Here is a 26065-nt window from a genome sequence, read left to right on the forward strand (position 1 = left end):
GGCATGTTACCCCCATTTTTACCTGTATGTCAGTATGTGTTTGCCTGTCTCACTGGGTTCCTGCTAGTCAGAACCCCAGTGCTCATAGTTTATGGCCTAATGTGTGTGTTGTGTTTAGTGCTTGACTATGTCACTGAGGCTCTGCTAACCAAAACCTCAGTGCTTATGCTCTCTCTGCTTTTAAATTTGTCACTATAGGTTAGTGACTTCATTTACCAATTTCACTTGGCAAACTGGACCCCCCTTATAAGTCCCTAGTATATGGTACCTAGGTATCCTGGGCATTGGGGTTCCAGGAGATCCTTATGGGCTGCAGCATTTCTTTTGCCACCCATAAGGAGCTCAGACAAACGCTTCCACAGGCTTGCCATTGCAGCCTGCATGAAATAGTGCACACACAATTTCACAGCCATTTTCACTGCACTTAAGTAACTTATAAGTCACCTATATGTCTAACCTTCACTTGCTAAAGGTTAGGTGCAAAGTTAAGTGTGAGGGCACCCTTGCACTAGCAAAGGGGCCCCCACATAGGTCAGGGCCTATTCCCGGGACTTTGAGAGTGGGGGGGCGCCATTCCACGCGTGCACTACATAAAGGTCAATACCTATATGTAGCTTCACAATGGTAACTCCGAATATATTCATGTAAGGTGTCTAAGATCATGGAATTGTCCCCTCATTCCAAATCTGGTATTGGGGAGCCAATTCCATGCATCCTGAGGGCTCCACTATGGACCTCCAGTGCTGCCAAACCAGCTCTCTGAGGCTTGCAATGCAGCTACAGCTGCTGCCACCTCACAGACAGGGTTCTGACCTCCTGGGGTCTGAGCAGCTCAGTCCCAGGAAGGCAGAACAAAGCATTTCCTTTGGGAGGAGGGTGTTACACCCTCTCTCTTTGGAAATAGGTGTAACAGGCTGGGGCGGGGTATCCTCCCCCAGCCTCTGGAAGTGCTTTGAAGGGCACAAATGGTGCGCTCCTTGCATAAGCCAGTCTACACCGGTTCAGGGGCCCCGTGTCCCTGCACTGGTGCTAAACTGGACAAAGGAAAGGTGAATGACCACTCCCCTGTCCATCACTACCCTATGGGTGGTGTCCAGAGCTCCTCCAGTGTGTCTAAGACTTCAGCCATCTTGCTTTGCAAGGTGTGGGGGCACTCTGGAGGCCTCTGAGTGGCCAGTGCCAACAGGTGACATCAGAGACCCCTCCTGATAGGTCCTTACCTGATAAGGTAGCCAATCCCCCTCTCAGGGCTATTTAGGGTCTCTCCTGTGGGTTCTCTTCAGATTCTACTTGCAAGTTTCCAGCAGGAATCCTCTGCAACTACTACTTCATCCTCTGACCTCGGATGAACTGCAGACTGCTCCAGGAACCGCTGTAACAGCAACAAAGTATCCAAAAGGGCTACTTTTCCTCTGCAACTTCAGCTCCAGCCAGCAACTGCAACAGTTTCCATGGTGTGCACGCTCTGGGGACTCCCTGTCTTCACCCTTCACCAGAAGGACCAAAGAAACCTCCCGTGAAGTGACGGAGTCGCTTCCCTGCTCACGCAAGCACCTTCTAAGTCGACTGGTTCTCTTGGACTCCTCTCCTGGCGACGAGCGTGCTTCTTGAAACACAGAGGGTGGACCCCATCGACACAGACTGTCCTGAGGTCCTGCTGTCCCAATTTGGAGGAGGTAAGACCTTGCCTTCCCTCAGTACGACAGTACCCCTGTGCACCCCGTCTTCTTCACTTCCTGAGGCCTCTGTGCACTATTTGCAAAATTCCTTCATGCACAGTCTGGCCCAGGTCCCCAGCACTCTATCCTGCGACGCTCAACTCGCTGAGTTGTTCTCCGGCGGCGTGGGACCTTCCTTTTGTAGTGCTGCACCAACCGCATTTTGCACCTCCTTTGTCCCAGTGTCCTGGGACTCCAGTGGGTGCTATCTGGTGTTTTGAGGGCTCCCTAAAGTGCTGAAAGCCCCCTCTTCCTCCTCACACAGAGTTGAGGCCCCCAGGTCCCTCCTGGATCCAGATAGCACCAACTTGACGCAAAACGTGACTTTGCCGGAACCAAGGCTTGTTGGAGGAATCCAGCGCCAAAACTCGCCTGCTTCCAACTTCTCTTCGTGGGACATCCAGTGCATCACGCAGGAACCCGCTGACATCTTCCTTGGGTGCATTTCTGCAGTCTTTGTCCAACTGGGGACTCTTCTTTTGCACCTTCTTCTGTGTTGGCAGGGGCTCCTGTCTTTCCTGGAACTTCTTTCGACTTCTGGGCTTGGTCTCCTTCGTTTGCAGGTCTTCAGGTCCAGGAATCCACCATTTGTTGGTTGCAGTCTTCGTTGGTTCTTGCAGTAACTCTAATCACGACTTGCAGTGTGTCCTAAGGAAGCTTTCAATACTTTATTCCTGCTTTTCTGGGCTCTGGGGTGGGGTAATTTACTTACCTTTACTGTATTCTTACTCTCCCAGAGATTCTGCACACACTACACTTGTCTGGGGGGGGGGGGGGGGGATTCGTGATTTGCATTCCACTTTCTTAGTATAGGGTTTGTGTTGCCCCTAGACATATTTTTTCCCATTGCGTTCTATAGCTTTTCCTATTGTCTGCACTATCCTATGTCCAATTACTTATCTTATTTTGGTGTCTAGTGTATATATTGTGTATAATACTTACCTCCAGAAGGAGTATTGCCTCTAAGATATTTTGGTACTGTGTCACCCAAAAAAACTACCTTTATTTTTGGTACCACTGAATATTGTATTTTTTGTGTACAAGTAGTGTAACTAGAAGTGGTATTGAAGGAGCTTTGCATATCTCCTAGTTCGGCCTAATCTGCTCTGCTATAGCTACCCCTATCAGCCTAAGCTGCTTGAACACTACTCCATTTCACTAATAAGGGATAACTGGACCTGGTATAAGGTGTAAGTACCCAAGGTACCCACTACAAACCAGGCCAGCCTCCTACATGCTCCACCACCCAAACATTGGTTATCATTCCATGAAACCTTGGACTCTCCAGTTAGTGCGAAGATATGCAACAAGGCAGATAAAGCTACCAGCCCATTATCTTTGGCATTACTGTCATCACCACCCATTTCCCTGTGTAGGAAGTTGGCTCTGTATGCACTATTTCAAAGTAAGGAATAGAATGCACAGAGTCCAAGGGTTCCCCTTAGAGGTAAGATAGTGCCAAAAAGAGATAATTCTAATGCTCTATTTTGTGGTAGTGTGGCCGAGCAGTAGGCTTATCAAAGGAGTAGTGTTAAGCATTTGTTGTACACACACAGGCAATAAATGAGGAACACACACTTTGAGACAATTCCAGGCCAATAGGTTTTTGTATAGAAAAATATATTTTCTTAGTTTATTTTAAGAACCATAGGTTCAAGATTTACATGTAATACTTCAAATGAAAGGTATTGCAGGTAGGTACTTTAGGAACTTTGAATTAGCAAAATAGCATATACAGTTTTCACATAAATGACATATAGCTATTTTAAAACTAGACACTTAGTGCAATTTTCAACAGTTCCTGGGGGAGGTAAGAGTTTGTTAGTTTTTGCAGGTAAGTAAACCGCCTACGGGGTTCAAGTTTGGGTCCAAGGTAGCCCACCGTTGGGGGTTCAGAGCAATCCCAAAGTTACTACACCAGCAGCTCAGGGCCGGTCAGGTGCAGAAGTCAAAGTGGTGCCCAAAACGCATAGGCTTCAATGGAGAAGGGGGTGCCCCGGTTCCAGTCTGCCAGCAGGTAAGTACCCCTGTCTTCGGAGGGCAGATCAGGGGGGTTTTGTAGGGCACCGGGGGGGGGACACAAGTCCACACAGAAAGTACACCCTCAGCGGCACAGGGACGGCCGGGGGCAGTGTGCAAACAAGCGTCAGGTTTGTAATAGAAATCAATGGGAGACCAAGGGGTCCCTTCAGCGATGCAGGCAAGGGGGGGGCTCCTCGGGGTAGCCACCACCTGGGCAACGGAGAGGGCCACCTGGGGGGCGCTCCTGCACTGGAGGTCGGATCCTTCAGGTCCTGGGGACTGCGGATGCAGTGCCTTTACCAGGTGTTGGGTCTTTGAAGCAGGCAGTCGTGGTCAGGGGAGCCTCGGGATTCCCTCTGCAGGCGTCGCTGTGGGGGCTCAGGGGGGGGTCAACTCTGGCTACTCACGGTCTCGCAGTCGCCGGGAGTCCTCCCTGAAGTGATTGTTCTCCACAAGTCGAGCCGGGGGCGTTGGGTGCAGAGTGTCAAGTCTCACGCTTCCGGCGGGAAACGCGTGTTGTTTCAAAGTTGCTTCTTTGTTGCAAAGTTGCAGTCTTTGGTGAACAGAGCCGCTGTCCTCGAGAGTTCTTGGTCCTTCTAGATGCAAGGCAGTCCTCTGAGGCTTCAGAGGTCGCTGTTCCCTGTGGAAAGCGTCGCTGGAGCAGTGTCTTTAGAAGTGGGGAGACAGGCCGGTAGAGCTGGGGCCAAAGCAGTTGGTGTCTCCGTCTTCTCTGCAGGGTTTTTCAGCTTAGCAGTCCTCTTCTTCTTAGGTTGCAGGAATCTGAGTTCCTAGGTTCTGGGGAGCCCTTAAATACTAAATTTAAGGGCGTGTTTAGGTCTGGGGGGTTAGTAGCCAATGGCTACTAGCCCTGAGGGTGGGTACACCCTCTTTGTGCCTCGTCCCTGAGGGGAGGGGGGCACATCCCTAATCCTATTGGGGGAATCCTTCATCTGCAAGATGGAGGATTTCTGAAAGTTAGTCACCTCAGCTCAGGACACCTTAGGGGCTGTCCTGACCGGCCAGTGACTCCTCGTTTTTCTCATTATCTCCTCCGGCCTTGCCACCAAAAGTGGGGCCGTGGCCAGAAGGGGCGGGCAACTCCACTAGCTGGAGTGCCCTGGGGTAGTGTAACAAAAGGGGGGTGAGCCTTTGAGGCTCACCGCCAGGTGTTACAGTTCCTGCAGGGGGAGGTGATAAGCATCTCCACCCAGTACAGGCTTTGTTACTAGCCACAGAGTGACAAAGGCACTCTCCCCATGTGGCCAGCAACATGTCTGGTGTGTGGCAGGCTGCTAAGACCAGTCAGCCTACACGGGTAGTCGGTTAAGGCTTCAGGGGGCACCTTTAAGGTGCCCTCTGGGGTGTATGTTACAATAAAATGTACACTGGCATCAGTGTGCATTTATTGTGCTGTGAAGTTTGATACCAAACTTCACAGTTTTCAGTGTAGCCATTATGGTGCTGTGGAGTTCGTGCATGACAGACTCCCAGACCATATATTCTTATGGCTACCCTGCACTTACAATGTCTAAGGTTTTGCTTAGACACTAGGGGCATAGTTCTCATGCACTTATGCCCTCACCTATGGTATAGTGCACCCTGCCTTAGGGCTGTAAGGCCTGCTAGAGGGGTGACTTATCTATATCTGTAGGCAGTGTGAGGTTGGCATGGCACCCTGAGGGGAGGGCCATGTTGACTTAGTCTTTTTATCACCACTAGCACACACAAGCTGAGAAGCAGTGTGTCTGTGCTGATTGAGGGGTCCCCAGGGTGGCATAAGATATGCTGCAGCCCTTAGAGACCTTCCCTGGCATCAGGGCCCTTGGTACCAGGGATACCAGTTACAAGGGACTTACCTGGATGCCAGGGTGTGTCAATTGTGGAAACAAAAGTACAGGTTAGGGAAAGAACACTGGTGCTGGGACCTGGTTAGCAGGCCTCAGCACACTTTCAAATCAAAACTTAGCATCAGCAAAGGCAAAAAGTCAGGGGGTAACCATGCCAAGGAGTCATTTCCTTACACCCTGCCTTTGCCCTCACCTTCTCATTCTCTGGGGGACCCACTTGACATTACACCCTAAGGGTCTCCACGTTCTCACATGTGTGGTCGTGGTGGTGGGGGACACATTCAACATTCCTCCACGGGGTGACTTTTGGGACTCATATAAAATAGACCTGCCAGGAGACACAGACTGTGACCTTTAGCCTGCCTGCCCCTCCCCACCTGATGTTTGCATATCACATGAAGAGCTCATTGGTAGGGCTGTCTCCTTCCAACAGCTGGAACTTCACTAGGAGCCGTTAGAGGAGACTTCCTTTTTGAAACACTTACCTCCACTCACTGCTCCACCCAGTACCTCCCAGTGCTCAAGCGCATGCTTTGTTACTGCCCAGACATTTTTAAAGACGTTGTTTGAGCTAGGGTTATAACACCCAAAGTGAACAAAAAATATAAGACCTCCCCATCTGACCCGATTAATATTCGTGGTCAGCTTCTACCAGACTCACTAGCCATCACCACTGCCTATAAACGTGATAATTCCCTGGCCAGCGGAGATACTCCACAGCCAGATAAAGAGAGCAACCATTGATGCAGTGGGTAAAAGGGTAGCAGTGGAATCAGCCAACCACTAGCGCATTGCAAATTCTGTGGGCCTCCTTGCAAGGTATGACTGTGCCCTCTGGGATGAGATAGAGGACCTTCTCCAATAACTCTCTGAGGCCTGGAACTTGTATCAGAGGTAAAACTAATTTCAAACACATCCATTCTCTGTGCCCTAGGTTCAGCTGACACTGCTGCGAGAGGAGGGGAGGGGGAAGCAAACACTTGCATTCTCATCCTAAGAGATGCATGGCTCCATATCCCTGTCTTTAAGCCACAGGTTCAGCAAAATCTGCTGATCATGCCTTTTGATGGCGACCACTTTTCTGGCCCCCAGATGGACACATTTTTTTTTCTTTTTTTAAAAGGACACAAACGGCAAGCGCAATGGGGGACACTGCAAACACCAGCTCCCCATATCTCCTTTTATCGCCCCTCCTACCGTGGTTGTTCAAAGACCAACTCATCTGATACCTCCACCTCGTTTCGACAACCCAGAGTCAGCACTTCTCTCCCAGGACTTAAGAGGGTCCCACAGGGACAACAACTCCAGAGGCATGGGTAGTTCCCCCAAAAGGAGCTACACCTGCCAACAAACTCTGACTTGCCTCTTCTTCCACCTGACCACACAGCACTTGTCGTGGGACACCTGCAAGATTTTTTACCCACATGGCAAACTATCACCTCAGACCAGTGGGTGTTGTATATTTCCAACATGGTTATTGTCTGGAGCTCACTTCCACGCCTTCCATCATTGTACCTCGCAAACAGAGTATCACCAGAACATTAAACATTACTCAAAAAAGGAAGTCAAAGCACTCCTCCTCAAAGGAGCTCTCGAACCCACCCCCAACCATCAGCAGAGTACGGGAGTGTACTCACTATACTTCCCCATACCCCAAAAAGATGGGTCTTTCAGGCCCATTCTAAACCCCAGGCCCCTGACCGAATACATCCAATCAGAACACTTCCACAGAGTAACTCTTCAGAATGTCATCCCGCTTCTCCAGGAAGGTGACTATGGTTGTGCTAGATCTAAAGGACACCTATTTCCACATTTCAATACACCCGGCACATCGCCAATATCTCAGGTTTGTGGTAGGTGGATGGCACTACCAATTCAAAGTCCTCCCCTTCCGGGTCACTACTGAACCTCGGTTATTCACTTACCTCGCTTACCTACACAGATAGGGCCTCCACGTCTTCCTGTATCTAGACAGTTGGCTCATCAAAGCTGCCACTAGTCAACAGTTGCAAAACTACACACAAATCTTAATAGATCTGCTTTATCGCTTAGACTTCACCATCAGCGCCACCAAATCCCACCTTCAACCCCTACAAGTCCAGCCTTACCCAGGTGCTATTCTCAACACAGAAGTAGGGTTAGCCTATCTCAATTCTGCAAGGATACAGTCTCTTCGAGCACTGATTCCTTTGTTTCAACCAAATCAGCACATCATAATCAGGATGGTCATGCGTCTTCTAGGCATGATGGCCTCCTGTATAGCCATAATACCTCATGCAAGGCTTCACATGCGTCCTTTGCAGGAATGTTAAGCGCAAGAGTGGTCTCAGACAGTATGTCATTGGAAAGATCTACAGTTGATCGGCAGCCGCCGTCATCACTCTCTGCAGTGGTGGAACACCAGCAACCTGTTGCAGGGGCAGTCTTTCTCTGACCCTGTTCCTCAGAGTATTGTCAACACTGGCACATCTCTCCCATTGTGGGGTGCACACTTACAGGATCTGACTGTGCAGGGCCTGTGGAAGACCAAATACCTGGGTCTCCACAATCAGAGCTTCTAGCTGTTTACCTAGCATTAAAGGACTTCCTGCCTCACCATATAGACCTAGGTTGTCCTCGTCTGGATTGACAGTATTATAGCCCTGTACAACCTTCAAAAACAGGGAGGGAACATGCTCTCCACAACTGTCCCAACTCTCTCAAACCAAATGCCTAAACTTTGCCTCCAGGTTCCCACAGTTCAGTGGCAATACACAATGGTTGAATTGGTCAGGGATATTTGCCTAAGCTTTTCTTCTTCTCCCTCTTCTTCCATTTGTGGTTCAGAGGCTTCAGCAAGTGTCTCTGATGCTCATCATGGCAACTCCCACATAGCTCTGCTCGACCTCTCTCTAGTCCTGCACGACAGGCTCCCCTACAGGCCAGGTCTTCTCACGCAGAACCATGGAAAAATCAGGCACCTGGGTCCCAGGTCCCTCAAACTGGCGATCCGGCTCCTGAGGTCATAGAATTTGGATACCTTAATCTTCCCCCTGAGTGCGTGAGCATTGTCAGGGAAGCCCGCAGACCTACCACTCGTGCATGCTACGCGGCCAAATGGCCCCGCGACTCCCCGTACTGCCAGCCTTTTCCTGGCGGTTCAAACCACCAGGAAAAGGCTGGTGGTAGGGGGGGCTCGTAATCCCCTGGGCAGCGCTGCAAGCAGCGCTGCCCTGGCGGATTAAAACCTCCGGGACTGAAGTGGCGGTAAACCGCCAGTCCCGGCGGTGCGACTGCGGCTCTTCCGCCGCTGTCGTAATACAATGGGAAGCACCGCCAGCCTGTTGGCGGTGCTTCCATCGGACCGCCAGGGTTGTAATGACCCCCAAAGTCTGTTACTTGCTTCATTTGGAAATTTCTGACCTAGCCTTCACCTCTATATGGTTACTAGCCTCAGTAGCTGCCTATCTGCACAATAGGCAACACATCTCTCTCTTCAAAATACCAGTAGTTAAGGACTTCATGAAGGGTGTCAAAAGAGTGATTCCACCACCATCACCTTGCGTGAAATCTTAACATTGTACTCACACGTCTTGTGGGCCCTCCATTTGAGTCCCTTCAATTTCTCTCTTAGAAGGTGGTATTTCTAATTGCTATTACCTCATTCAGGTGTGTCAGTGAGCGTCAGGCAATAACCCTGGAAGAACCCTTCTTCCAAATTCATGAGAATAGAGTTGTCCTCTGCACCAGCTGCCAGTTCCTCCCAAAGGTAGTGTCACATGTCCATCTCAATCAGTCCACCTTATCTGTCCTTTTACCACAACCAGACTCTGTTGCGGAGTGGGCTTTCCGAGAGTTCTCGTGTACTTAGAACATTGATAGGACAAAAACTTTTAGAACGACTCAACAGCTTTTTGTTGCTTGCTCCCAGCCTCGTAAAGGAAAGGCTATATCCAAATCAGGAATTTCCAGATTGATAGTTAAATGCATTCAGACATGTTATGCTAAAGCTAAAAAAGCTCTGCCTGCTCCTCCTAGAGCACACCCTACTAGAAAGAAAGGAGCCTCTGTGGCCTTCCTGGATTACATCCTTATTGCTGAAATATGTACAGCAGCTACCTGGTCTATACCACACACTTTCACTGAGCACTACTGTGTGGATGGTCTATCACGCCAACAGGCTAATGTTGGTCAGGCAGTGTTATGTACATTTTTCCAAACAACTGCAACACCTACAGGCTAGCCACTGCTTTTGGGAAGGACTGCTTTACAGTCTATGCACAGCATGTGTATATACAGCCACACATGGCTCGAACAGAAAATGTTACTTACCCTATAAGCATCTGTTTGTGGCATATGAGGCTATAGATTCACATGTACCCACCCTCCTCCCTGTACACCTGTGGCTTTTGCAATATCTCTTATTATGTCTCTTTTGCCTCTTATGCATGGACATCTCTTTACTTATCACTTTGTTTTACACTCCATCCTCACCGACATGACGGAAAACAATCTAACAATGGAGATCTTTGTGACAGGCCTGCACTAAGTGTCCCTTTGGTGTTTAGGCTCACAACACAAGAATGCCACCCCCCCCCATGAACCAAAAGACAATCCGAGATCATGAAGCGAAGCTGTATGTTGCTGAGCTTCTGAAAAAGCCAAGCAAGTCCTGCTCGAAGTCGAATGCACAGACCTGTTCTCAATCAAGGCTTTTTCCATAATAGGTCCTCTTTGTGGTCAATGTTCTTTGATCAGTTGAAGTGAAAATCAAAGAGAAAAGACAGGAAGGACGAGTGGGGCTTGTCTACATTCTGCAACTCTTTATCATCAGGGAAGATGTGAGGCATAAAGTTGCCACTCCGCCTCGCTCACACACACTGATTGAGGAGCAAATTCCACATTTGGTCCTGATGCACCTGAGTTTCCTGGATCATCAGTAACACCGTAGCAGATCGAGGTCTCGCTCATATTTGGCCCTCTTTTGGACCTCATGCCTTTCGGCCTCAAGATTCTGCTGGGGCCCCCAGTGAGATTAGCACTAGAAGAGCCGTCCTCTGCACCATCTGTACTGCTTGAACCATCTCTGCTTCAGCAAGTACTCTCCTGCCAACTTCCACTCTGGCTCCACAACCTGCACCGGTTCCTTCGGCGGTGATCACAAAGAGGGAACCCTTTAACAATTTCTGACTGAGCTTAACTCATCTCGTCCCTGACTGAGGTACCATTCTGACTTCATCCCGGTGCACCTGGTTTGCATACATTCAGATTCAGACATAATACTGTCTACCATGGATCCGCCAACATTTGCTCCACCAGCTTTTCTGTTCGAACTCTGTTCAGAGTTTACCACCACTAGGAAATGACAACTGATATGTTGAGGATGATTCTCCCACACATTATAATGAGGACAGTTTGTATATGGATTTATAAGGCCCGCCTCCCTCCACCACCAGGTTGAGAGTTAAAGTAGTTAGAAAACACACATTTTCTTTGACCAGACTAGCTTTAAGGTTTGTCAACACAAATTGCCTATTAGGACAATATGTGGATGCTGACGCCCTCTGGGACATAGTCGGTGAGATTTTGCTGGCAGTCCCAAAAGCGTTTTGGTCCTTCCTGGATTAACTATGCAAAATGGTCAGGATGCAGCCCAATACATGAATCAGACTGGGCTGGATACAATTGATTGATTGGGGCGAGCAGCCTACACTAATGTGGTGCTCTGTTGCCACGCATGGATGAGATCCACAGGCTTCTCTGGTGATCTGCTGGCGTCCATTTTGAACATACCTTTTGATGGGTCCCTCCTTTTTAGCAAAAAAGCTGATTCTGCCCTAGAGTGGTTCAAAGAAAGCTTTTCCATGGTGCTACCATTGGGCCTTTTGACATTTGCCAGATAGTTCTCTCATTAGTGTCTACCCTTCCGAGGCTACTCCAGAGATTTGATGTACAGGCAATGCCAAACCCTCTGCCCCCGCTGAAGTCCTCTCAGCTCCATCCCTGGGGACATGGATCAGGCAGAGAACATCAACAGGGACAGCAGCCGTCCCAGTGCCCTACCCCAGCAACATCGGTATGTGAAAAACTGTTGTTTACTCTTAGCAGCTCATGTCCACCCTGTGGGAAACAGAATAAAATATTTTCTTCAAGTGTGGCAAACCATTACGACTGACAGATGGGTTCACCAGATTGTTCCGTTTGTGGCCAACCTTCCACATATTCCAACCACATCACAGCAGCTTTCTGAGGAGCACCTGTCCATCTTTTTGAGAGACATGAGGGCTCTACTCTTCAAACGAACAGTAGATGGTACCGTATTCAGAAATACGGACTGGTTGTTACTCCCACTATTTCCTCGTGGCAAAGGAGGGCGTAAATCTTCATTCTATTTTATATCTTTGCCCTCTGAATGCCTTCCTACGGAAGGACAAACTCAGAATGCTAACACTGGCCCCTGCTCTGTCTGCCCTGGATCCAGGGACTGAATTGTTGCCCTGAACCTTCAGGACACATACTTTCATGTGCCTTTCCTGCAGTTCCACAGATGCTACCAGTGGTTCAATGTCTGCCCGGAGCATTTTCAGTTTGCTGTACTTCCCTTCAGTTTTACCAGCCCCCCTGAAAGTTATGGTGTTGTAGACGCCAGTGTTCAAAAGTTGCGAATTCCAGTTTTCCTCTACTTCAGTGACTGGCTGTTAAAGGAGGACTCGCCACAGTCAATCATTGACCATTGGCCAAAGTCACACCGACTCCTTTGCAGACAAGCTGAGAGTCTTCTTGGCCTGCTGGTCTCATGTATCCTCCTTATTCACTTTTCCAGTCTGCATATGCAGGCTTTAAAGTAGGATCTGAAGTGTTAGTGTGCCCATCTCCATAGAAACCTGTCAGATGTCATCCAAGTTTCAGTGGAGATTTATGTGGTGGCTGCTTGACTGCAACCTGACCAGTGGCAGACCCTTCTTCTTTCTCCACCCTGAGGTGACGATGGTGCCTAATACCCCTGCTGGACTCGTGAGGTCATCTGGGAGAGGTGGAGATAAGAGGACTCTAGTCTCTGGCAAAATCCCAGCTCCACATAAATCTATTGAAGCTGGGGCCCTTCGACCTGGCGTTGAAGGCTCTGTGCCATCCTCTGAAGGAAAGGCTGGTGCAGGTTCTCATGGACAATACCACTGCCATGTGATATTGCAGCAAGGAGGGCAGAGTTGAGTCCTGGTCCCATATGAGGAGGCACTGCACCTCTGTAGTTAGCTGGAGCATCAGTGCATCTCCCTGGTCGAGAACCACCTAACTGAATCTTTAAACACCAGGATGGACAAGCTCAGGTGGTGACGTCAGACCGATCACAAATGGCAATTGCATCCCGAGACAGCTGTGCATGGCATCTTCCAACATGACAAAGAGCCATATTTTGAACTTTTCGCAACCATCAAGAATGCACAATCAAAACTTCTGCATTGTGGTGTTCTCAAAAAAATCTTTCTGTAGGAGACTCATTCAGGCTAGAGTGGAGTAGGGGATTGTATGCTTTTCTGTGTTGGGGGGGGGGGGGGGGGGGGCGGGGAAGTGTGGTACCCGGAATGTCCGGGCATGGGCATCTGTCCTCAGGCTATCTCTTTGAGAGAATATTCTGCAGTAGCAGCAGGGCAGAGTTCTGCTCCAGAACCTGTGCAGTCTACTCCTCCATGCATGGAGATTGAGCAAGAGCACTACATTTGTTGTACTGCCAGAGGTTGCGGATGTCATCCTCGTTGCCAGATGCCCTCTACAAAGTCGATTCACACCAGGTGCTAGAACAAATTTGTGACCTACTGTGGCGTGCACAACACAGATCCGTTGCAAGTCAAACTGTTTTATTGTTTGTTTTATTTTGGGCTCAGCAAGGGCTTCTAGTGGGCCTCATTCAGGGTAATTGTCTGGTTCCTGCAGCCTTTTTGTGTTTAACAGACCAAGCATTGTTGTTTAGATTACCTGTTGGGATCTGTTTTAGTAAAGGATTAACACACACATTTCCTCCCAAGCCTTTTGTGATGCCACAGTGGGATTGACCTTTTTCATGTGTACTGACCTCTTGCTGAAAGTCATGAATACTTTTCACTTTGGGCAATCCATCATCCTCCCAATGTTTTTTGCCCACCTCACCTCTTGAAAGAGAAGGAGAGACTCCATCAATTTGACCCCAAAATAACTTTTAGCTTTTATATTGATTGCACTAAAAACCATTAGGTCAATTTTTTTGTGGGGTTCTGTTGGGGAAAGAAAGGTAAGACGGTACGGAAAAGGACTTCGACAAATGGATATTGCTTTGCATTAAGATCTAATATACACTGGCTACAGAGCAGCCTCTGGAAGCATTCAGCCACAGCCAAGGCTGCCACCACTACATTAGTACCTGGAGTGCTGAGCTGTGATGTGGCATCAGTGCACATGTTCACAAATTACTACTACTTTGACACCCTAGTGTGAAGGGAAGGCATTTTGACTGGTCAGCCCTGCATGAGCTTTTGGTCTGAGCCCACTCTATTGATCCTCCAACTTTGGGAGGTACTGCTTTGGCATCTGTTCTAAAGATACAGAATCTGTGGCTAGAAGTATCCATCAGAAAAACAGGGTACTTACCTTCAGTAACACTTTTTCCGCTTGATACTCTATGTAACCATAGATTCCTGCCTCACCAATCTGCAAAGTGGTGTCCTTTTGCCACCTAAAAAGTCCTAATTTGGAGATCTGCACACTGGTACTTTGCATTACTTTTTGCTCTGCTTCAGAGGGCGTGAAAGGCGTCAAGAAAGAAGCAGACATCAGATCGCTGGGATTTATGCCGCTCTTTGACTTCCGGGGCGAAACAGTCAACATGGAGCCTCACAGCACCACCTAGCAGTTTGTGGGAGAACTGGAGTGAAAACTTCTGGATCTTGTCTGCTACTTCAGGATATTCTAAAGATGAGGAATCAGTGGTTGGGTAGGGTGTCCACTACTAGAACCGGCACTACTGAAGGTAAGTAACTTGTTTTTTATGGCAAAGTCAATGTTAAACTATTAGTCAACTTTAATTCCCAGTATTTCCAGGTGAATACCAAGCTGAAGGGTGCACAGTAAAATGTATGCACCCGGAATCATTGCTTGTATCCTCAATTCAAGGACATGTTTCTTGCAGAAGTATTCAAGTACAAAACACTACACAATGGTAGGTCCACTCTGCTAAGGTTGTGAAAAGGTTTATTTAGATTTACGGTGTATTTTCATATTTATGTTTCTATGATTTTTCTCTTGAACTAAACACACTCTTATGACTGAAACATCTTGTAAATCAGTTCTTTTGCTCTTTCGTAACATTGACATTTTATTTTTTAACAGACACTGGCGTTTTTCTTTAAAGATGCCATTAAGAAATTCCTTGTGACTCAATGCATCTTGTTGCCTGTGACATCACTTCTGCTGTATATTATTAAAATAGGTGGTGACTACTTTTTCATTTATGCCTGGCTTTTCACCTTGGTCGTGTCTCTGGTGAGTATGAGGCTTTTGGGTTCACATTTGGTTTCCCTTTTTATTCTCCTCATGAGATATATTTTTAGTGGCTCAGTGGTCTTTATGTTGCTAAGTGTAAGAGTAAGTAAGCTGGAAATTACAATTAAGCATGAACATTTATGACAGTCTGCTGAATTCTGTTTAGCAAGCCAAGTTTGCATCTTAGCTGTACATTTAGTTGTCAGTTGGAGACAGATGTTGCACAAATATATTGATCTTAGCATTGAACTAGCAGGTAAAGTATGCGTTGCATTCACGTTTTATAGAGTTACTGTTTAGAGGGAACACTCATTCCTGCGCATCCATACAAAGTAATGTGGTGCTTCCATTTGTAAATATGACAGCTGATACTTAGTTGTCATTTGTAATTGTTAAAAATTGGAAGAAAGTGATATACATTGGAAAAATTAAAAAGACTGTCTGATTCTTGGATTTTGTAGTATGTGTCATTCAGTGAGGTAAAAGCATCTTCAGTGAAACTTTCCCTCTAAACAGATAGATACACTCACCAAATGACATTCTGAACTGGGATCTGAGCATGAATGTCCATCTGAATCAGAAAAGATAACAATACAAGGACTCCCCTAGGTTCCTTAAAGTCTACAGGAACAGATTCATAAGTATGCTGTGCGTACTGTACAATATTAATAAAACAAACATACAAAATATAATTTATTAGCACTATCATGATGTCTGTACCGTCCATTTTCAGTCCACACAAGAGCATTGAGTATCAAACAGACAATTGCTTGCAATATACTCTCTATCAAGAACACGTCTTTGAATATATTCTACATCGAGGTCTCGTTCAAGATAGTGACTACCTTCAATGTTGAGACTGTCATTCTCCAGAGCAGGTATGACCTCAAAGCAAACCTCCTGTTCAGAATCCATGTAATCAATGTATCAAACATATTCTGGTCCAAAAAGGATAACAGTAGGGGAAAGCCTCTATCTCTAGAAGGAACCTTTGAAAAAACACACAAGGTGTACATCACCTTGTTAATGCAGTCTGAGGAATCCACTATAGTCTGACCAATTACATCATTTTCATAAAGGCCTAGCAAGAGTTACAGCAAAGCGTTTTACAGATGAGTGGTGATGGTGGCAAATTTTCATCCTTTTCTCAAAAAACATAGCAGGACATATAAACAGCTGTGCTGCTGAGGATGTGGGCTCCAGATAAGCCTTCCCAAGTTGACAACAAAAGCAGTAGAGGCCATCCATTGGATGGGAACCCTTCTGGGCACTCAAGTGGATGGTGCTTTGAAGGGTGCATAGTTTTTTATTCTAGATATGATTGCCAGAGGTTCTCTCTTCTCTGCTTAATGATGACATGCATTTTTGTACAAAATATGCCTGCAAATTAAACCTCTACAATAATGTCTGGTGAATCTCTGGTAGTAGGAGTTTCAAGTTGGCTCTATCACCAAGAGCATGATGTTAGTTACCAATGTTGTCTTTCAAATGATTTGTCAAATAGAATTCTTTTTGTCAAGCAGTTTACATTAAACATCGTAGATGCAAATCTGGGCTTCAGTGGTGCATTACAGAAAGATCCACCTATTGTATCAACCTCTTGAAGATCACAACAGTACATTTGGCCCTTAAGTCCTTTTATTCATCAGTCATGATCAGTTCCATACCTGCCCATTGGTTAACACTGCAACAACATATAACCTGAACATGAGCTGGAGTGTCAGTAGGGAATTTTGCAGGCCCAGAGGATGCAAGCACAAACTGGCTGGTTCAAGCTCTTCCTCAAAGCCTCATAACCACAATAGTTCACTTCCCATGGCATAAGATATTGAGGTCAAATTTTTGAGGAAAGCCACAAGCGAGGTCTGAATAGCAAAGCTCAGCACTTAAATTGTGAATAATAGGGCTGTCCATAAACCGGCTTATGGGCAAATGGAGTATGCTCAAATACATTTTCACCACAAAGCTGGAACAAATATGTATGTCTGTTTTATCAGAAAGTTTGGGAACTTTCTGTACTCTTTCGAAACAGCTGTAGTAACAGCAGTCCTCTTCAGGCTAGGATCAACTAACTGTACTGACCAAAAGAATGACCTGACCATAGCAATGGTGGCTCTCCTCCAAAAGTCAGAAACATCTCACACAAGACTGCCATGAAAAAGGGATCTCCTCTCCAGGCGCCAAGGCTAGATCCTGTACCACAGCCTTTTATTCTTGAGCTTGGTTGCTTAACTCAGACTGTCTGAAGTCACCAAGGGAGGTGAAGCTTCTAGTTGTCATTTATCTTCAGTGGGAAATGATTCTGCATTTGGTGTTACAGAAATTCATCAGGTCCACAAACCATAATAGGCATTATTGATGCGCCCCTTTTGCTTACAGAATGGAATAACAAAGACCATTGCTTTGATCTTGAGGTAAGAGCAAGCAGTTTTCAGTTATTGAATCCTGCCATGTCACACCTTAATGGACACACAGCTAAAACAAGGCCTGTTAACAAGTATCAGATAGATAAATGGTAACAGAGATTTTATTTTGTGGTGAATAATCCGAATTGAAAATGTTCACATTTTGAAAATGTGAGACTGAATTTAACATTTTAAGGTCTGCAGAAGGGTTTGCGGTCTTCAAGGACTCATCACCCAACCTTCTTCCCTTTGCACCTCTTTTTTCTGCAGTCTCTCCCACTATGTTAAACAGAACCTTTTTCGCCACCACATCTTTGTGAAATCTTCCATTTGGATATCTAATACTTAATCTCTTTCCTTTACAGCCCCCCCTTTTCACTGTCTCCTGTATGTACTGCTTTGCATCTCTTTCAGTTCATCCCTCACATTCACAGCCACTCACCTATAAGTGTTCCTTTACTGTAACCTTTTCAATATATCAACAGCTAAATACCTCCTTCATGTACTGTCACATAGAATCACAATTACAGTTGCTGCACTTCACTGTTGCGCTGTGCACTCTTTAAGAATATGTTCTGGACACCTTTATAACCCCTGACAGGCACGTTTTAGAAACTTGTTCAGCCTTGATCTCGCCTTCAGCAATATCAATGGTGGCAATTCATAAACACCTATCCACAGCCCGAACTCACACATAGATCTATGTGCGACTGTATGCTGTATGAAAACAAGTAGTTCCAGGGTATTTGGCTTGATACACATATTACATGTTTGTAATGGTAAATCTGTACCCGGATACCCTTCTGGGCGAGTTGTGTCCTTTACATCTATAGTCGTAGGTCATATTAATGTGATTGTAGTGGATATGTGTAAAAGACGTCAAGTGCATCTCCATATCTTTCTTTCAAGCCCGAGACATCCCTCCTTCGAGAGGCCAGTTCTCACCAAAAACTGGGTAATTACAGCACGTTATTTAGTATTGAGACACTTGGTGGACATGACGAAAAGGCCCTAATCGCTGGAATTAGAAAGCAAACCCCCTGACTGAAACACGTATTTATTGAATATGTTTTAGAGCTTTTGGTTTAAGTCTGTTTCCTTCATCGTGAACAAATAGTGACAGAATGACTATAACATCTTAATACGTGTGTTTGCAGGTTCTTGTAACAATATACGCAGATTATATTGCACCCTTGTTTGATAAATTCATCCCGCTGCCGGAGGGAGAGCTGAAGGAAGAGATTGAAACCATGGCAAGAAGCATTGACTTCCCTTTGACTAAAGTATATGTTGTAGAAGGTAAAAACTTTAAATTGAAAAGTGAATGGTTTTATGCATTAATTCAACTAAGAATTATTATGCATTGCAACTTTTGCTAATTTTTATCTGAATGGGCTGTTTTTGCAAACTAACCCTAATTTTTAAACATGTCACTGGAAAAATTTAAACTGTTGGTTTATGTAGTATCGTATTTTGAATTGTTTTGCATTGGAGACATGAATTATTTAGTTAGTCCACTTAAACCCCACCAAATTATTGATCAGGGTGTGAAAATGCCACGTGCCAAAATGACCAGATCAAATTCTGAATACTTCGCTAGTAGAAGAAGAATGTAGAAGGCAATTTAATCAAAACATTATTTAGGCTTTTTTTGAGAACTACAGAAATAAATGTATGAAACATTATATATGCAGCTCGATTGAGTCAGCATGGGATAATAAGTATGTAGATTAAGAAGGCCAGGCCTTGAAAAATGTTGTGTACTAAGATAGGTAGCTTTGCAAATGTTCTTCAGTGAGCTTTATATCACACATCAACAGACTCCTCTTAACCTGCACCTACCACATCTTGTTACTTACAGTGATTAAACTGTTATTCCCTCCCTCCGATTTTCATACCACAGTTCAAGCTGTTAATCTGTCAAGTCTTGGTCAGCGGTAAGGCCATTCTGGATGGTTTTCTAGCTTACTTCTGCTCTGGAGCAAGGACATTCTATCAGATGTCTCCTTTTATTTTATTTTCTCTCTTTACCCCTTTTATTTTATATATCCTTCAGACTTTACAGCATTGCTTGTTGTTGCCTTCCTTAGTCCGTTTTGTTGCCTTCCTTAGTCCGTTTTGTTGCCTTCCTTAGTCCGTGTTGTTGCCTACCTTAGTCCGTGTTGTTGCCTACCTTAGTCCGTGTTGTTGCCTACCTTAGTCCGTGTTGTTGCCTACCTTAGTCCGTGTTGTTGCCTACCTTAGTCCGTGTTGTTGCCTACCTTAGTCCGTGTTGTTGCCTACCTTAGTCCGTGTTGTTGCCTACCTTAGTCCGTGTTGTTGCCTACCTTAGTCCGTGTTGTTGCCTACCTTAGTCCGTGTTGTTGCCTACCTTAGTCCGTGTTGTTGCCTACCTTAGTCCGTGTTGTTGCCTACCTTAGTCCGTGTTGTTGCCTACCTTAGTCCGTGTTGTTGCCTACCTTAGACTGTGTTGTTGCCTACCTTAGACTGTGTTGTTGCCTACCTTAGTCCGTGTTGTTGCGTACCTTATTCTGTGTTGTTGCTTTCCTTAATCCTTGTTGCTTGCCCCCACCCGCCCTCCCTAGCTCGTGATGTTGCTTGCCCCCACCCGCCCTCCCTAGCTCGTGATGTGGCTTGCCCCCACCCGCCCTCCCTAGCTCGTGATGTTGCTTGCCCCCACCCGCCCTCCCTAGCTTGTGATGTTGCTTGCCCCCACCCGCCCTCCCTAGCTTGTGATGTTGCTTGCCCCCACCCGCCCTCCCTAGCTCGTGATGTGGCTTGCCCCCACCCGCCCTCCCTAGCTCGTGATGTGGCTTGCCCCCACCCGCCCTCCCTAGCTCGTGATGTGGCTTGCCCCCACCCGCCCTCCCTAGCTCGTGATGTGGCTTGCCCCCACCCGCCCTCCCTAGCTCGTGATGTGGCTTGCCCCCACCCGCCCTCCCTAGCTCGTGATGTGGCTTCCCCCACCCGCCCCCCCTAGCTCGTGATGTGGCTTGCCCCCACTTGCCCTCCCTAGCTCGTGATGTGGCTTGCCCCCACCCGCCCTCCCTAGCTCGTAATGTTGCTTGCCCCCACCCGCCCTCCCTTGCCCTCCCTAGCTCGTGATGTTGCTTGCCCCCACCCTCCCTCCCTAGCTCGTGATGTTGCTTGCCCCCACCCTCCCTCCCTCCCTCGTGATGTTGCTTGCCCCCACCGTCCCTCCCTAGCTCGTGATGTTGCTTGCCCCCACCCGCCCTCCCTAGCTCGTGATGTTGCTTGCCCCCACCCGCCCTCCCTAGCTCGTGATGTTGCTTGCCCCCCACCCGCCCTCCCTAGCTCGTGTTGTTGCTTGCCCCCCACCCGCCCTCCCTAGCTCGTGTTGTTGCTTGCCCCCCACCCGCCCTCCCTAGCTCGTGTTGTTGCTTGCCCCCCACCCGCCCTCCCTAGCTCGTGTTGTTGCTTACCCCCCACCCGCCCTCCCTAGCTCGTGTTGTTGCTTGCCCCCCACCCGCCCTCCCTAGCTCGTGTTGTTGCTTGTCCCCCCACCCGCCCTCCCTAGCTCGTGTTGTTGCTTCCCCCCCCACCCGCCCTAGCTCGTGTTGTTGCTTGCCCCCCCGTCCTGCCCTCCCTAGCTCGTGTTGATGCTTGCCCCCCCACCCGCCCTCCCTAGCTCGTGTTGACGCTTGCCCCCCCACCCGCCCTCCCTAGCTCGTGTTGTTGCTTGTCCCCCACCCGCCCTCCCTAGCTCGAGTTGTTGCTTGTCCCCACCCGCCCTCCCTATCTTTTGTTGTTGCTTGCCCCCACCTGCCCTCCTTGGTCTGCGTTGTTGCTTGCCCCCACCCGCCCTCCCTAGTCTTCGTTGTTGTTTGCCCTCACCCGCCCTCCCTAGTCTGCGTAATGTTGCTTGCCCCCACCCGCCCTCCCTTGCCCTCCCTAGCTCGTGATGTTGCTTGCCCCCACCCTCCCTAGCTCGTGATGTTGCTTGCCCCCACCCTCCCTCCCTCCCTAGCTCGTGATGTTGCTTGCCCCCACCGTCCCTCCCTAGCTCGTGATGTTGCTTGCCCCCACCCGCCCTCCCTAGCTCGTGATGTTGCTTGCCCCCACCCGCCCTCCCTAGCTCGTGATGTTGCTTGCCCCCACCCGCCCTCCCTAGCTCGTGTTGTTGCTTGCCCCCCACCCGCCCTCCCTAGCTCGTGTTGTTGCTTGCCCCCCACCCGCCCTCCCTAGCTTGTGTTGTTGCTTACCCCCCACCCGCCCTCCCTAGCTCGTGTTGTTGCTTGCCCCCCACCCGCCCTCCCTAGCTCGTGTTGTTGCTTGTCCCCCCACCCGCCCTCCCTAGCTCGTGTTGTTGCTTGCCCCCCCACCCGCCCTAGCTCGTGTTGTTGCTTGCCCCCCCACCTGCCCTCCCTAGCTCGTGTTGATGCTTGCCCCCCCACCCGCCCTCCCTAGCTCGTGTTGACGCTTGCCCCCCCACCCGCCCTCCCTAGCTCGTGTTGTTGCTTGTCCCCCACCCGCCCTCCCTAGCTCGAGTTGTTGCTTGTCCCCACCCGCCCTCCCTATCTTTTGTTGTTGCTTTCCCTCACCCGCCCTCCTTGGTCTGCGTTGTTGCTTGCCCCCACCCGCCCTCCCTAGTCTTCGTTGTTGTTTGCCCTCACCCGCCCTCCCTAGTCTGCGTTGTTGCTTGCCCTCACCCGCCCTCGTCTGCGTTGTTGCTTGCCCCCACCCACCCTCCCTAGTCTGCACCCGCCCTCCCTAGTCTGCGTTGTTGCTTGCCCCCACCCGCCCTCCCTAGTCTGCGTTGTTGCTTGCCCCCACCCGCCCTCCTTAGTCTGCGTTGTCGCTTGCCCCCACCGCCCTCCCTAGTCTGCGTTGTCGCTTGCAATCCACCCGCCCTCCCTAGTCTGCGTTGTCGCTTGCCCCCACCCGCCCTCCCTAGTCTGCGTTGTCGCTTGCCCCCACCCGCCCTCCCTAGTCTGCGTTGTCGCTTGCCCCCACCCGCCCTCCCTAGTCTGCGTTGTCGCTTGCCCCCACCCGCCCTCCCTAGTCTGCGTTGTCGCTTGCCCCCACCCGCCCTAGTCTGCGTTGTCGCTTGCCCCCACCCGCCCTCCCTAGTCTGCGTTGTCGCTTGCCCCCACCCGCTCTCCCTAGTCTGCGTTGTCGCTTGAGCCACCCGCCCTCCCTAGTCTGCGTTGTTGCTTGCCCCCACCCGCCCTCCCTAGTCTGCGTTGTTGCTTGCCCCCACCCGCCCTCCCTAGTCTGCGTTGTTGCTTGCCCCCACCCGCCCTCCCTAGTCTGCGTTGTTGCTTGCCCCCACCCGCCCTCCCTAGTCTGCGTTGTTGCTTGCCCCCACCCGCCCTCCCTAGTCTGCGTTGTTGCTTGCCCCCACCCACCCTCCCTAGTCTGCGTTGTTGCTTGCCACCACCCGCACTCCCTAGTCTGCGTTGTTGCTTGCCCCCACCCGCCCTCCCTAGTCTGCGTTGTTGCTTGCCCCCACCCGCCCTCCCTAGTCTGCGTTGTTGCTTGCCCCCACCCGCCCTCCCTAGTCTGCGTTGTTGCTTGCCCCCACCCGCCCTCCCTAGTCTGCGTTGTTGCTTGCCCCCACCCGCCCTCCCTAGTCTGCGTTGTTGCTTGCCCCCACCCGCCCTCCCTAGTCTGCGTTGTTGCTTGCCCCCACCCGCCCTCCCTAGTCTGCGTTGTTGCTTGCCCCCACCCGCCCTCCCTAGTCTGCGTTGTTGCTTGCCCCCACCCGCCCTCCCTAGTCTGCGTTGTTGCTTGCCCCCACCCGCCCTCCCTAGTCTGCGTTGTTGCTTGCCCCACCCGCCCTCCCTAGTCTGCGTTGTTGCTTGCCCCACCCGCCCTCCCTAGTCTGCGTTGTTGCTTGCCCCACCCGCCCTCCCTAGCCTGCGTTGTTGCTTGCCCCACCCGCCCTCCCTAGCCTGCGTTGTTGCTTGCCCCACCCGCCCTCCCTAGCCTGCGTTGTTGCTTGCCCCACCCGCACTCCCTAGCCTGCGTTGTTGCTTGCCCCACCCGCCCTCCCTAGCCTGCGTTGTTGCTTGCCCCACCCGCCCTCCCTAGCCTGCGTTGTTGCTTGCCCCACCCGCCCTCCCTAGCCTGCGTTGTTGCTTGCCCCACCCGCCCTCCCTAGCCTGCGTTGTTGCTTGCCCCACCCGCCCTCCCTAGCCTGCGTTGTTGCTTGCCCCCACCCGCCCTCCCTAGCCTGCGTTGTTGCTTGCCCCCACCCGCCCTCCCTAGCCTGCGTTGTCGCTTGCCCCCACCCGCCCTCCCTAGCCTGCGTTGTCGCTTGCCCCCACCCGCCCTCCCTAGCCTGCGTTGTCGCTTGCCCCCACCCGCCCTCCCTAGTCTGCGTTGTCGCTTGCCCCACCCGCCCTCCCTAGTCTGCGTTGTCGCTTGCCCCCACCCGCCCTCCCTAGTCTGCGTTGTCCCCACCCGCCCTCCCTAGTCTGCGTTGTCCCTTGCCCCCACCCGCCCTCCCTAGTCTGCGTTGTCGCTTGCCCCCACCCGCTCTCCCTAGTCTGCGTTGTCGCTTGCCCCATCCGCCCTCCCTAGTCTGCGTTGTCGCTTGCCCCATCCGCCCTCCCTAGTCTGCGTTGTCGCTTGCCCCCACCCTCCCTCCCTAGTCTGCGTTGTCGCTTGCCCCATCCGCCCTCCCTAGTCTGCGTTGTCGCTTGCCCCCACCCGCCCTCCCTAGTCTGCGTTGTTGCTTGCCCCCACCCTCCTTCCCTAGCCTGTGTTGTTGCTTGCCCCCACCCTCCTTCCCTAGTCCGTGTATTTGCTTGCCCTGTCTGTGTTGCTGCTTGCCCCAGCCTCCCTAGCCTGTGTTGTTGCTTGCATAGTCCATGTTGTTGCTTGCCACAGCACTGACTATTCTGCTTAGACTACGAGTCCGGGAGCCATTTAGTTTCTATTTGATGTAGGTATTATTGAAATGGACACCTACCCACAGTTCACACTGACTTTTGATTTCTGACAGCTTGTAGTGGATTTCAGCTAACGAACTGGAATTGGCTACTTTATGCCAAACCTTGATGCCGTCAAGTTGTTAGTGCATTGTGTATTGTGATTCTAAAGTAATTTGTTGCCACCGTGAGAGTTTGATTTTATGGTACAGTAGTCATGCACCTCCTTGCTGTGGATTTATTTTTTATTTTTTATTAAAGTCATTCTGCACTGGTGGGAGGTACAAAGTCGACTCTTACTGTGTTCACAAACAGTAGGTTGTTCAAACAACAGAATCCCAGGCAATGCGTATCAACATAAATGACTTCATTGTCAAAGAATGTCATTGTTCTGTAGTGACTAACTGTAGTATGCACTTACTAAAGATTGGTTCCTTCCAGGTCCGTATTTGTTCGTAAATGGAGTGGATTTGTTGGGCAGAGAATTATATACAATCATATCTCAAACCTGTTTTTGTATTTTCAATTAGGGTCGAAGCGTTCCTCCCACAGCAATGCATACTTTTATGGATTTTTCAAAAACAAAAGAATTGTTTTGTTTGATACCCTCTTGGAAGACTATTCTCCACTGAATAAGGAAGAGGGAGAAGAGGCCGGCGTTGACACACAGACATTAGCAACTGGAGATGCTTCTGACAACGAAGACGTTAAACCCAAAGCAAAAGTGAGTTTTTTTTGGTTTTCCGATTATTTTATATCGGTTTATACTAATGCTTTCTCCTCGGTGGCTTTTTTCAAGAAGAATTAAAGTTATCCATCCAACTCCCACAACTGCCAATCCATGAATATTGTTTTGGGTTTCCAGATCAGTTGGAGGCTTTGTGAGAGCTGGTGAAAATAGCAATTCGTGGATCCTTGGCAGTCTCACCTTTTGCATTTTCATATATCTTGTATCTTTTCTCCAATCTGTCAAATTAGGGTAAACCATGAAACTCGGCCACTTGAGTAATATCTCACTCAGTGTTTTTGCTGACTTTTTTGTGTCTATATCAGTACAGCAGATATGTCATCAGTTTAATATAGCACGGAGCAGCGGATAAAAATGTTTATTAATTACACAAAAAGTATATGTTATTGAGGCAACAACTGCTTTAGCAAAATAATTATAGGGCCAGTTTGATAAATTCACTACCACCGAAACAGAAGAAATGTTATTGGGATGATGTGGTGACAATGTAATTCGGGCACTTCATTGCCACCTGTTTTCATCCTGAGAAGATAGTGATTCTTGTACTCTGTGAAATGCCGTATTCCCCATGCAGCCTGCATAGAATGCTGATCATTTGCCTAGTTTACTCTGTTAATAGTAGACTTGTACCTTTTCTGTCCTCCAAAGTGTGAGGTTATATGGTAAAAGCGTTGTTTGAATGAGACCTGGGGATATCGCATTACACTAGATTACTCTTAGTGTTAATAATGACTATCACGTTGGATTTCTGAGAAGGTAATGTATTTTAGGTGGCAGTGAGATACAGAAGTAACCTCTTTGATTTGTTGTTCCTTGGACAGACAAGAGTTAAATATAATACCAACAGCTTTAGCTTTTGTATATAGAAGCCCAGTCTGAAAATGAGCCAGTTGGTAATAGATGTATTAATCACCATCAAGTTGTAGTAGCACTGTAC

The 26065-nt window shown here is 48.9% G+C and overlaps 1 protein-coding gene across 1 annotated transcript in view; it reads left to right on the forward strand.

Moving 5' to 3' along the window:
• The window catches only part of ZMPSTE24 (zinc metallopeptidase STE24), a 130683-nt gene that overhangs the window by 62708 nt on the left and 41910 nt on the right, over nt 1-26065 (forward strand). Inside the window, exons 5-7 of the mRNA XM_069241117.1 lie at nt 14927-15079; nt 18642-18783; nt 24911-25104. Of these exons, the coding sequence (XP_069097218.1) occupies nt 14927-15079; nt 18642-18783; nt 24911-25104 (489 nt within the window). The remainder of the gene's footprint in view (nt 1-14926; nt 15080-18641; nt 18784-24910; nt 25105-26065) is intronic.

The sequence above is a fragment of the Pleurodeles waltl genome, chromosome 6, assembly GCF_031143425.1.
Source record: "Pleurodeles waltl isolate 20211129_DDA chromosome 6, aPleWal1.hap1.20221129, whole genome shotgun sequence".
In the NCBI taxonomy this organism is placed as follows: Eukaryota; Metazoa; Chordata; class Amphibia; order Caudata; family Salamandridae; genus Pleurodeles; species Pleurodeles waltl.